General features: G+C 42.4%; 1 protein-coding gene across 2 annotated transcripts in view; it reads right to left on the bottom strand.

Annotated features, from left to right (window-relative positions):
* The window catches only part of AGBL4 (AGBL carboxypeptidase 4), a gene marked incomplete at both ends in the record, with an annotated part of 1,417,540 nt that overhangs the window by 66,973 nt on the left and 1,336,705 nt on the right, over nt 1-13,862 (bottom strand). For both annotated transcript variants that reach the window (XM_082833557.1, XM_082833556.1), the window contains 2 exons: nt 1,575-1,737; nt 4,221-4,373. In XM_082833557.1, the coding sequence (XP_082689683.1) occupies nt 1,575-1,737; nt 4,221-4,373 (316 nt within the window). The remainder of the gene's footprint in view (nt 1-1,574; nt 1,738-4,220; nt 4,374-13,862) is intronic.

The following is a 13,862-nucleotide window of genomic DNA, read 5'->3' as shown; positions in this document are numbered from 1 at the left end:
GTCACAACCCTTATGTACTGACCTTGAAACGAAAATCAATACTCAGGAAACTAGAATTACTAAATAATCCCTAAAAAAATCAAGCAAGCTAGAAAGCGACCTCTAATTTCATCATGACAGGCTTGGGGGTTTTCGGGGACATTTTATGAGGAAGCCAAGAGGAAAAGCGAGTTGGCAAAGGAAATGCAAAGGCAGAGAGAAAGACGCACAGAGGACGAGCAGGAAGGCAGGGAGGGAGGCTAAGGGGAGACAGAGAGGAAACGACGGTGGGGAAAGGAGAGAAGATGGAGGAGGAGAGGGAGGAACACATCACATGAAGTAAGGAGAGAAAAACACAAGGCGAAGTTGGAGGGACAGACAGAAGGAGAGGGGGATGGGGACTTCCCTGGTGGCACAGTGGTTAAGAATCCGCCTGCCAATGCAGGACACACGGGTTCGAGCCCTGGTCCAGGAAGATCCCACATGCCGCAGAGCAACTAAGCCCATGCGCCGCAACTACTGAACCTGTGCTCTAGAGCCTGTGAGCCACAACTACTGAGCCTGCGTGCCACAACTATGGAAACCCATGCACCTAGAGCCCATGCTTCACAACAAAGAAAAGCCACCGCAATGAGAAGCCTGCTCACCACTGCGAAGAGTAGTCCCCGCTCGCCGCAACTAGAGAAAGACCGCGCACAATAACGAAGACCTAACGCAGCCAAAAATAAATAAATAAATAAATAAATAAATAAATAAAAGTAGAGGGGACAAGGCGGGTACAGACAAGCGAAAGGGAAAGTGTGCACAGACGGAAGACAAAGGGCGGGGGCATAAGCACAGAGAGATGGGCGTATGGTCAATAGACCAGACGTATAGTTGATAAGAGGGAGCGGGGGAAGGAGAGGGATGGACTGGGAGTTTGGGGTTAATAGACGTGAACTATTACATTCTGAATGGATAAACAACAAGGTCCTACTGTAGAGCATGGGGAACTCTATCCAATCTCCTGGGATAAACCATAATGAAAAGGAATATTAAAAAAAGAATGTGTGTATGTGTATAACTGAGTCACTTTGCTGTACAGCAGAGATTGGCACACTAATGTAAATCAACTCTACTCCAATAAAAAATTTAAAAAAAAAGAGAAAGAGAGAGAGAGACATGTTCAGGGTGAGAAGGAGGGGCCAAGACTGTCAAAGTCTTCCTTAGCAGCCCCGGGATGAGCATCTGGCCTGTGTACTTACATACTTTAGACAATGGAAGACTCACTCCTTTGTGAGGGGACAGAGGGGAGAGAGAGAGGGGAGCAACACAGGTATGGGAAGGCCATGGGTCCAAGCGCCCGAGGAAGACTTGAGGCATAGCACAGGCAGATGGAGGGGGGTGTCCTTTAGGAGGGCACAGAGCAAACAGGACAATCCAGAGATGACACCAGCAGAACCAGTCATGTCCATCCTCACCCCAGAGTCTCAGCCCTCACCTGAGTTGGAGACCAAATTCCTGACCTGCTTGGTAAATCCTGGCGGACTTGGGTACTTTCAGCTGGATGCGAGCTGGCCCAGGGCTGGGGGGTGGGGGGGACCTGCGAAGGATACAGGCTTCCTCCGTGTAGGGCACAGCGGCCGTGGTGCCACCGATGATGTAGCTGTAGAAGGAAACCTCGAGGGTGTAGCAATACGAAGTGTGGTCCAGCAGCCCACCGAGGAAGCGACGGCCAGTTCCTGCTTTCACGGCATCTCGGTTAAAGGACGTGCTGGACTGTGAGAGACAAAGAAGGGAGGAGAGAATCAGGGCTGGACACCTGCTGGCTATGGGACCTTGAGCGAGCACCTCTGGATCTCAGCTTCCTCATCTGAAAAGTGGGATGTGACTCCCACTTTGCAAGATTATTGTAAGGATGGATTAAATAGACAAACAATTAAATGAAAGCACCTAGCGCAGTTCTTAGGGCATGGTAACCGCCATTTAACAAAGATTTGTGGGAATCTGAATGGGGACAGAGGGAGCAAGGAAAAGTAGACAGAGAATAAGGATGATATTACGATAATCAAGACTGAAATTTGGGCACTGCTTTCAACTTCATGATATTGTTTCCCATATAGTATCTCATTTAGGCTTCACCCCCTCGACAGGGGTGTCGTAATGTTTCCCCTCTAAGGTGAGGTAATGGAAGTTCATAGTAAGTGACACAGGCCTGGACAAGGACTAAGTGACTCCAGACACCCCAACCCTCCTTCACAAAGCTCCCCCTCCGTTAGGGACAGCTGAACTCATGCTCAGCATCACCAGAGCACAGGGATCACGGCTCTTCTTTACTTGGGTGTCTACTACCCCCATCACAGTGGATAGAGAGGAAAGAGCCAGCAGGTCCGCATTTCAAGTCCTCTCTTCAAAAGTGTGTGAGATGTTAGGCAACTAGCCTTATTGCCTCAGTTTCCTCATCTGTAAAGCGGTGGTAAAAATCACATCTCTTTTACAGAGCTGTGAGGGTCAGTTCACTTGTGGTTAGAAGGGCTTTCTATGCTAACCCATGGAAATCGCAGTAAATGAAGAACCTGGTTTTAATAAGAGAAGGCATGCCTGTTCAGCAGAATATAAGAGAAGAAGGAAAAGGGGGTGGGGAGAAAGAGGGAGAAAGAAAACAGCAAAACAAGACAGATATAGAGACGCTGAAAGAAAGAGAGCTGTGTGTACGTATGTGTGTGCGCCTTTTGACGTAAAGGAAAGGATCAGAAAATTAGAGTCTCAGATCAGAAAGGACTGTTGAAGTTGAAGCTCATGTAGTGAAATCCAACTCTCTCATTCTAGAGTTGGGTACTGAGAATCAGAGAAGAGGGGAGACAGAGGCTGGACTAGGATAGATGACTGTGACCCAAGCCCTAAGCTCTTAAGGAGGCTGCAATGCAGGAACTCCATCAGGCAAGGCCAGAAATAAAGCTCCTAGACTACACCCTTTTTGTAGACCCTGGAAACCTCACCCCTGTGAGGGTCTCTGAAGTCTGTGGCCCAGCCTCCTGGAGAATCACAGTCTCCCAGGGTCTCCTCCAGAAGACCACACTCTGCTCTGAAACTGGAGTGGTTTCAAAAAGACAAGCGTTGGCCATCCTCCAGAGATTGCACAGAAATAAGCACGGCTGTTTTTATCCCCAGGCTACCAATGAGCAGTCATCTCATTCTACCTGTTTCAAATGCTGAGGGACCTTGCCCTAGATCCCCAACTTCTCTGGGCTTTAAGTGTCTCTTGGGTATAAAGTGTTGGATTGGGCCAAATAGTCTCCCAGTTCCTTTCCTGCTGGGGCATTCCAAGATGCTGGGATTCAAAGCATCTTACCTCATGGAGAATTTCATCCTCCCTCCACTAATGTCTAGGCCTGAAGCAACGAGCAGGCACGTTTTCGGCTCATCAACTTCAAAAATTACCATGCCCTTTGTGGGCCTCGCCCCCTCTGGCCACACGGAAATAACAGGCCTCAGAGATTTCGTAACAAAACAAAGAAAAATGTGCAAAAACTCTTGCCCAAGTCTGCTTCCACCACAGGTTGATTCCCCTCCTTATCTTCCCTGCCATTTCTCAATATTCCTTTTTGCTGCAAATTATTCTAACTGCCAGTCCACAGCCTCTCCAGTCCTTCCTGGCATGTAAGGGGGTAGTAACAACAGTCTCTGGAGTCTGTTGAGATCTTGACTGCCTGCAAAGTACTTTCATATCTATTATTGCATGTGTCCTCCCAGGAATTTATGAGGCAGGCAAGGCAAAAAATTATCACCCACAAATTACTGACAAAGAAATTGGGGCCCAGAAAGGGCTATGGAGGAAGAGGATGGTGGACATATGACCCCCGTCAGCAGACATGTTAGGCTCCTTCTAACAGAATGAAGGCCAAAGGTCTGTGAAAGCAGACCCTGGGCCAGGGTCTGGCGCTGGGAGATGCTCAGTGAGTTTCTTCTCTTGTTAGCGCTGGAATCGGATCAACGAAACCAATGTCAGCTCCTCGGACAAACCAAGCACTGTCTTTTCAGAGAGTCTCCCTCCCTGATGGGTGATGAGCTGCTTGCTGGTACAGGCAGAGCTTGTTTACCTCTATCTTTATCACCCACGCAAGACCCAGAGCAGAGTAGGTGTTCTGTGAAATGTTAAATCAAACTGAATTGAGTGAGGGGAAAGACAGGGTGGTGATGGGAGGGAGGGGGCAGTTTGGGGAGGGAAGCTGGGGCTGCCTGACTGAAAACTCTTCACTCACGTAGGAGAAGTCCTCGGCATTCTGGCAGAGGAGCTTGGGGAAGACGGCCTGCCTCTGGAACCGCACCTCATCTTCAAAGATGTTGCCATACATGAAGCCATTCATCATGGTGGAGTGGGCATGGATGTCAATATAAAACTCCAGGCTTGTTTTCTGTTGAGAGAAAGGATAACAAGTGAGACATCGGGGCCACAGAGTATGCCTTACACACACACACACACACACACACACAATTTCCTTGTGAGCTAGCCCTATGTCTCTTCAGATGTAGCAAGTATCTGCAATGTGATTGGAGGGGTTGAGAGTAGCAAGGATCAAGTTCTCCTTACTTTTATTTTTTTAATATATATATTTATTTATTTATTTTTAAATTTTTGGCTGTGTTGGGTCTTTGTTGCTGTGCGCGGGCTTTCTCTAGTTGCGGTGAGCGGGGGCTACTCTTCGTTGCGGTGCGTGGACTTCTCATTGCCGTGGCTTCTCTTGTTGTGGAGCACGGGCTCAGTAGTTGTGGCTCACGGCTCTTGAGTGCAGGCTCAGTATTTGTGGAGCACAGGCTTAGTTGCTCTGCAGCATGTGGGATCTTCCCGGACCAGGGCTCGAACCTGTGTCCCCTGCACAGGCAGGCGGATTCTTAACCACTGCGTCACCAGGGAAATCCCTTTCCTTACTTTTAACACCATCCACCTTCAGGGTCTCAGAGCGCTACCATTAGCAGCCTTCTTTAGAGGTCTTCTGAAGTGATGCTACCTACCCAGAACTGTTAATACATTCATGACTAAAGGCATTAGCAGAATTTGTTTCTCTGATTAATGAGAAACACCTTCAGGTGACATAATTGTATTTAAATTGGGCCTGCTAATGGTTTTGCCCCAAGTGGGCCATTTCTAGCTGAGGGATTCTGGGGTAAATCATGTACCCGCTTTGAAACTTTTATTTGAAAAATGGGTATTTTAATTCCAACCTCAGAGAGTTAGAGTGGGAATCCAACTCAGCGATAATCATTACTATCATTTACTGCATAGTTAATGCATGCCAGACACCATTCTGGGAGCTTTACATAGGACATCTTAGTTAATTCTTTTATTTAACCTCACTTCATGATGCCACACCTACCCCCCAATAATACATAGTATATGGGAAAAAATAACCTTGTTGTCTATAAAGGTAACTGTGACCAGTCTCTCTCTGCTCTCTGCTCACATGTATTTAAGGCACTCCCTAGCTTGATGCACTGTTATTTGTTAACCTTCTCATTTATGAGCTCCCCGAAGGTAGGGGGATCGCCTGGAAAGCACCCGGTGCCTGTCCGTGAAGGATGCTCAGTAGCCGGATGCAGAGTGAATGACTAAACCACCCAGAGGGATCATTCCAGACACTGCAATCGACTGCCAGGAACGGGGGAATTTTCAGGCCCTTAGAACTTCAATGTCCCTCAAATCTGACTTTCTCTTCCTATATATCTGTCCTTTCTGAGAGTAACATGGGAATAACTGGGACTGAAACCGAGGTCTCCTGACCCTTGACACAGTGAACGTATCACCATTAATGGGTAAGACTAGAAACAGCCATGGCAAGACCTGGCCACCTTTCCATCTGCTTTCTAGCATGTAGTCCTGGGAAAGAAGAAAAATCCAGGCTTGGAAGAATTCTCCCTCCTTGGGACACTTTCAAACGAAGTTAAGACCAAATGAAAACCATGTTGCTTCTAGAATGTGGGCCTCATGACTGTCATTTCATTTGCCTCAGACTTGGAGTGAAAGATCACGTCTTGCTGAGCTCCCAGTTCTCTGGGTGGCGTAAGCTGCCTTCCGAGAGATACAAGATGCGGAGCTCTGGGTGATATTAAACTCATCATTTTCAGCTTTGGAGGTGGAATATGCAGTGAATCAACAGGAGCCCTATAAAAGTCCTCTTTGCAATTTTATTTTCTTCAATTGTCTGTCTTTTCCTCTGAGCTTTTGATGAGCTGCAGAGGAAAGGAGGTGGTAGAGAGATGACTTAAGAAATGGGTAAGGAAAAACGGCCGTTTATATCTCTGGATGTGGGAGCTATTCGAAACCAGTTTCTCTGACATTTCCCAGATCAGCTCGGAGTGGGGAGGTTTCCTGCTTAAGGTCAGCCAGCAAGTTAGTGAAGGAATAAGAATTAGAACCTGGCTCCTCCGAAAACCAGCCTGGAGTGGCTTCCACTGCCCCATCCTGACACCTGGCACCTAATGTGATTTTACTTTAAATAACCATAAAGTGAATTATATTGATTGATTTACCTGGTTCAAAAGCCAACAAGATATGAAAGAATTTACAATGAACAATCTCCCTTCTACCCCTGTCCTCCAGGCACCCAGGCACACTCCCCAGAGGCATCTCACATTACCAGTTTCTCATACAAACTTCCAGAGATCATTTACACACCAACAAGTAGATATTCCTCCCCCTACCCCCTTTGCCCCAACGCGCACAAAAGGTAGCACACTAAAAACACGTCATTTGGGGAATTCCCTGGTGAGCCAGTGGTTAGGACTCTGCGCTTTTCACTGCTGAGGGCCTGGGTTCAGTCCCTGCTTGGGGAACTAAGATCCTGCAGCCGCATGGGATAAAAACACAATAAAAAATAAAAACACAATGTTTGGATCAACTTTTTTCCCTCTCAACATATCTTAGAGAGAATTCTTTCTCAGTCCATGGTTACCTCATTTTTTTTAAACAGTCGTATATAAACTAGGCAGTGCCCCACTGACAGACATTTGTTTCCAACCTTCTGTTACAAAGTCTTAGTGATTGACTCTGTTATAAATACCATTTCACACATATACAGTTACACATAGGATAAATTCCTAGAAGTAGAATTTCTGGGTCCTATGTGCATTTGTGATTCTGATCGACACTGATGAACTGACCTCCTTAGAAGGACCAGTTTACAATCCTAGCAAAGTATAACAGCATCAGCTTCATGACTATCTTGCAAACATGGATGTGATCAAACTCTTTGATACTTTCCAATTGGGTGGTGAAACTGATATCTAAGATTAGTTTTAATCTGAATTTCTTTTAGTACAATTATCTTTTATTATATGGTTATTATTTTTCACATATTTAGGAACTATTAGCATTTTCTTTTCTATGAATTGCCTGTTGATTTCCGTTGTCCATTTTAAAAACTGGGTTTCAGGGCTTTATTTCTTATTGATTTATAGAAACTATATACTAGAGAAATTAGCCTTTGTGTGTAGTATAAAAACATTTTTGCTCCGTTTGACATTTGACCTTACATCTGCTAGTACTTTTTTTCCATGTGGAAATTTTTAATGCTCACTTTTTAGACAGATTTATCAGTCTTTTGTGGTTTCTGGGTTGAACTCTTTCATTGGTTCTTCTATTATTTCTATTGTTTCACTTCTTATATTTAAAAATTTCATTTTAATTTACATGGATGTAGGATGTGAGGTAAGGGTTAAACTTTATTGTCCCATACCATGTATCAAATTGTGCATCTTTTCCCCACTGACTTGAAAAGCCATCTTTACCATATAACTTTCTTGTATATATTTGGGTTGATTGTTGGACTTTCTATTCTCTTCTGATCATTTGTCTATTCAGGTGTCAGTACTACACAATTTTAATTATGTTAAGCTTATAATGTATGTTAATATTTGGAGGGCTAGTATCACCTCATTATGCTTCTTTCCCCATATTTTCCTGTATTTTCTTGCATATTTTTCTATACAATCTTTGTAATTAGCTTCTTTAATTTTCCTTGCTCCCCCAATCCTGTCAAGACTCATCACTTTGAGGCTTCCGATCCAGGAATATGCTTTGACTTTCCATTTATTCCATTTTCTTTTGGGTGCAGCAGAAAGTTGTAAAAGCTTTTTTTTTTTTCTTCATATAGACCCTGAACATTCTTTTTGATGCCAAGGCAGTTTATATTCTTAGTTGTTGTTGTAAACATGATCTCTTCCATTAAATCTTCTAACTGGTAGTTCTTTATACATATAAAGGCTCTGATTTTCAATGGTTTAAATAGGTACCCAGACACCTCACTAATTCTATTAGTTCTTATAATAATTTCTCATTTTATTTTTTTGAGTTTTCATTTGCTTACTTATTCAACAAATAACCACTGAGTACCTACCACATGTCATATAGTGTTCTAGGCACTGGGAATATGCACCAGGGAGTGTTCTGGGCACTAGGATATAGCAATGAACACAACAGAAAGCACCTGATCTCAAAGAGTTTACATTCTATGGGAGAGAAAGCAAATAAACCAATTAATAAAAATACTAGATGTCAGGAGGTATAAATGCCATGGAACCAAATAAAGCATAGTAAGAGAATAGAAAGTAATAGAGGTTCTGGAAAAACAGAGACTTGAATGGAGTAGGAGAGTTAGTCTTGAGGATATCAGGTTAATAGTCTTCCCGGTAGAAGGAGAAGTATGTACTTGGCATATTCAAGGAACAGCCAGGAGGTGAGGATGACTGAGGTGAATAAAGGGGGCAGTATTTTCCAGGTTTGCAATCGTACCACATACACTTAGCAATTTTATCTCCTCTTTTCCAGTTTTTATGCTTCTAATTTCTTTTTTGTATCTAACTGCATTGGCTACTATCTTCAAAACAATGTTAAAGGACTATTTAGTTTCTAAGATCCCCTCCCAACTCTGAGAGTCTAAAGTCTACCTGGAGTAGAAAAAGATCTAGGGAATTTGCCTGCATAGGGTCTGAGTTTGAAGTCTTAGTTCTTTTTCCTCTTCATTACACATATTCAGCACTATGCTGGCAATGCCAAAGACCACAAATACTAATTTCCTCACCATCCTGATGATGTTTTGTGCCTAAACTGGCTTTATAGACTTATGTTGGTTCATTAGAATGGAGCAGGGAAGGCAGAGCAGAGTTCCTACCTCTGGTTCTAATGTAAACATAATCTGTGACCACGAATAAGTAGCAGCTCTTCACTGTGCCTCAATTTCCCCATCTTTAAAAGTGGCTGTTGGATGAGAGAGAAGAGATATGGCTTTCTTAAACTTTTTATGATTTCTTCTCATGCTCAGTTAAAATAAATTCCTCCTTCTCCAGGCAGCTTCTTGCTTGGGCCTTGATGTCAGTACTTGTTACTGTATAAGTATACTTGAATACTGTATAGATATACTTGTATACTTGTTACTGTAATCTGGCTGAAAAGTATGTCTGTCTGCCTATGAGCTCTTTGAGGATAGGGACCATGTCTGATTTGAGTTCCATCTCTTTCTTAGTCTACTACAATAGCTTCTGACCTGGTTTCTGTGCTGCTTCAAAGCGACCTTTTAAAATGCAAACAAGGGACTTCCTTGGTGGTCCAGCAGTTAAGACTCCATGCTCCCAATGCAGGGGGCCCAGGTTTGATACGTGGGCAGGGAACTAGAGCCCACATACTGCAACTAAGAGCCTGCATGTCGCAGCTAAAGATCCCACACACTACAACTAAAAGATTCTGCATGTCACAGCTAAATATCCTGCACACTGCAACAAAGACCCCGCATGCCGCAACAAAGACCCCGCGTGCCACAACAAAGACCCGGCGCAGCCAAATAAATATTTTTATTAAAAAAATTTTTTTTATTGGGGTATAGTTGTTTTACAATGTTGTGTTAGTTTCTACTGTACAGTGAAGTGGAGTTCCCTGTGCTATACAGCAGGATCTTATTAGTTATCTATTTTATACCTATTAGTGTATATATGTCAATCCCAATCCAACCTAATGCCCCCCTCCCCCGCTTTCTGCTATTGGTGTCCATACACTTGTTCTCTACATCTGTGTCTCTATTTCTGCCTTGCAAACTGGTTCATCTGTACCATTCTTCTAGATTCCACATATATGTGTTATATACGATGTTTGTTTTTCTCTTTCTGACTTATTTCACTCAGTATGACAGTCTCTAGGTCCATCCACGTCTCTTCTATAAATGACCCAATTTCTTTTCTTTTTATGGTTGAGTAATATTCCACTGTATACACGTAACACATCTTGTTTATCCATTCTTCAGTCAATGAACATTAAGGTTGCTTCCATAACCTGGCTCTTGCAAAGAGTGCTGCAATGAACATTGGGGTGCATGTGACTTATTGAATTTTGGTTTTCTCTGGGCATATGCCCAGTAGTGGGATTGCTGGGTCATATGGTAATTCTATTTCTACTTTTTTAAGGAACCTCCATACTGTTCTCCATAGTGGCTGTATCAATTTACATTCCCACCAACAGTGCAAGAGGGTTCCGTTTTTCTACACACCCTCTCCAGCATTTATTATTTGTAGATTTTCTGATGATGCCCATTCTAACAGGTGTAAGGTGATACCTCATTGTAGTTTTGATTTGCATTTCTCTAATAATTAGTAATGTTGAGCAGTTTCTAATGTGCCTCTTGGACAGCTGTATGTCTTCTTTGGAGAAATGTCTATTTAGGTCTTCTGCCACTTTTTTGATCGGGTCATTTGTTTTCTTGATATTAAGTTGCATGAGCTGTTTATATATTTTGGAGATTTGTCCAATGATTTGTTTGCAAATATTTTCTCCCATTCTGAGTGTTGTCTTTTCATCTTGTTTATAGTTTCCTTTGCTGTGCAAAAGCTTTTAAGTTTCATTAGGTCCCATTTGTTTATTTTTGGTTTTATTTCGATTACTCTAGGAGGTGGGTCAAAAAACATCTTGCTGTGATTTATGTCAAAGAGTGTTCTTCTTATGTTTTCCTCTAAGAGTTTTATAGTGTCTGGCCTTATATTTAGGTCTTTAATCCATTTTGAGTTTACTTTTGTGTATGGTGTTAGGGAGTGTTCTAATTTCATTCTTTTACATGTAGCTGTCCAGTTTTCCCAGCCCCACTTATTGAAGAGACTGTCTGTTCTCCATTGTATATCATTGCCTCCTTTGTCAGAGATTAGCTGACCATAGGTGCGTGGGTCTATCTCTGGGCTTTCTATCCTGTTCCATTGATCTATATCTCTGTTTTTGTGTCAGTATCATATTGTCTTGATTACTGTAGCTGTGTAGTAGAGTCTGAAGTCAGGGAGTCTGATTCCTCCAGGTCCGTTTTTTTTTTTTTTCTCAAGAGTGCTTTGTCTATTTGGGGTCTTTTGTGTCTCCATACAAATTTTAAGATTTTTTTTTCTAGTTCTGTAAAAAAATTCCATTGGTAATTTGATACGGATTGCATTGAATCTGTAGATTGCTTTGGGTAGTATAGTCATTTTCACAATATTGATTCTTCCAATCCAAGCACATGGTATATCTCTCCATCTGTTTGCATCATCTTTGATTTCTTTCATCAGTGTCTTATAGTTTTCTGAGTACAGGTCTTTTACCTCCTTAGGTAGGTTTGTTCCTAGGTATTTTATTCTTTTTGTTGCAATGGTGAAAAATCTTCCAACAAACAAAAGTCCAGGACCAGAGGTCTTCACAGGTGAATTCTATCAAACATTTAGAGAAGAACTAACACCCATCCTTCTCAAACTCTTCCAAAAGTTTGCAGAGGAAGGAACACTCCTAAACTCATTCTACAAGGCCACCATCACCCTGATACCAAAACCAGACAAAGCTACTACAAAAAAAGAAAATTACAGGCCAATATCACTCATGAATATAGATGCAAAAATCCTCAACAAAATACTAGCAAACAGAAGCTAACAACACATTAAAAGGATCATACACCCTGATCAAGTGGGATTTATCCCAGGGATGCAAGCATTCTTCAATATACGCAAATCAATCAATGTGATACACCATATTAACAAACTGAAGGAGAAAAACCATATGATCATCTCAATAGATGCAGAAAAAGCTTTCGGCAAAATTCAACACCCATTTATGATAAAAACTCTCCAGAAAGTGGGCATAGAGGGAACCTACCTCAACATAATAAAGGCCATATACAACAAACCCACAGCAAACATCATTCTCAATGGTGAAAAACTGAAAGCATTTCCTCTAAGATCAGGAATAAGACAAGGTTGCCCACTCTCACCACTAATATTCAACATAGTTTTGGAAGTCCTAGCCACAGCAATCAGAGAAGAAAAAGAAATAAAAGGAATCCAAATTGGAAGACAGAAAGTAAAACTGTCACTGTTTGCAGATGACATGATACCATACATAGAAAATCCTAAAGATGCCACCAGAAAACTACTAGAGCTATTCAGTGAATTTGGTAAAGTTTCAGGATACAAAATTAATGCACAGAAATCTCTTGCATTCCTATACACTAACAACGAAAGGTCAGAAAGAGAAATTAAGGAAAATAAATATTTTTTTAGAAAAATTTTTAAATAAATAAAAAAATAAAATGCAAACAAATTGGGACTTCCCTGGCAGTCCAGTGGTTAAGACTCTGTGCTTCCACTGCAGGGTCGCCGGTTTGATCCCTGGTTGGGGAACTGGGATCCCACATGCCATGCAACACGACCAAAAATAAAGAAAGAAATAAAATTCTCTAGTTAAAACTGTTCTACCATTCCCTGTTGCTCACAGGATAGAGTCCAAACTCCTTAATATATTTGCATAGGTCCTGCGTGATCTGGCCCCTGTCTAGTCTCAGCTCTTGCCAATTCTGGTCTGATATTCTACACTACAGTCCTATAGTGCTGCCTGGAGTACTTCAAACCTCTATGCTTGTGACTTTTGTCGCCACATTTACACACAATGAATGTCTTCTCTGCCTGGAATACATGATCTCTTTATCTGGCTAACTCTGACACAACCTTAATATTTAAGGCAGAAACTAAGTGGATGCTCACCAGTTCCACTTCCTTTTCCTGGACCATGGAAGACATCTCCCAGTCTACTTTGATATTTGGTTGGGATCAGATGGGATGTGGGCAGTGATAACAAGTGTCACTTCCAAGCCTGGCCATTAAACTTGTACACAGTCACCCACATCCTTGCTCTTGTGCATGGAAGCTACATGTAAAAACAATGGTATCGTAAGAAGGAAAAAGGATAGGTAGTAAGAAGGAAAAAGGTTAGGTCGCTGAATCAACACTGAGAGGAAAATGGCCAGGCGAGTCACCTGACCTGCATCAGACTGTGATGAACCTTTACGGTATCAAGCCACTGAGATTTGGGCATTGCTTGCTATAGCACCTAATAGTATTCGTCCGACTGGTACAAAATATAAATCAAATAGCCTTATTTTATCCTTCAGGGATGAGTTGCAGCCCCCTCTGTGCTCTCATAATTCTCTCTCCTGGCACTGACCACATGGCATAATAATGCTTTGTTTATCTCCATCTCCTAGTAGAATGTGGACTCTTTCAGGGCAGGGACCATACATTGCTGAATTTTTAAATGCACAGGACCAGAGCAAGGCCTGGTATATAGTAGGTTATCATTAGAGGTCTGGTAAGGGAATGAATAGAAAATGAATCAGTGAATTGATTGAATAATGAGTGAATTAAATGAATGAACAGCTGCACCTGAATGTTTTTCCAGGAGTCAAATGAGGTACTTTTCTGTGGCTGTGTCAGAGCAAGGGGTGTGCAGCTAATTCAGGGCCCTTAATTACAGTTTGGGATTGAGAATAGAAGTGGGGACAGCATCTCTGTTCTTTCCTTCTGAACTTAAGAAACTTAATTAAAACCGAGCAATGAAGGGCTGTCCCCTTGCCAGCAGC

Source organism: Leucopleurus acutus, assembly GCF_964270905.1.
Source record: "Leucopleurus acutus genome assembly, chromosome: 2".
NCBI lineage: Eukaryota > Metazoa > Chordata > Mammalia > Artiodactyla > Delphinidae > Leucopleurus > Leucopleurus acutus.
Note: the sequence above shows the minus strand (reverse complement) of the source record. Positions and strands in the feature narration are given on the sequence as shown.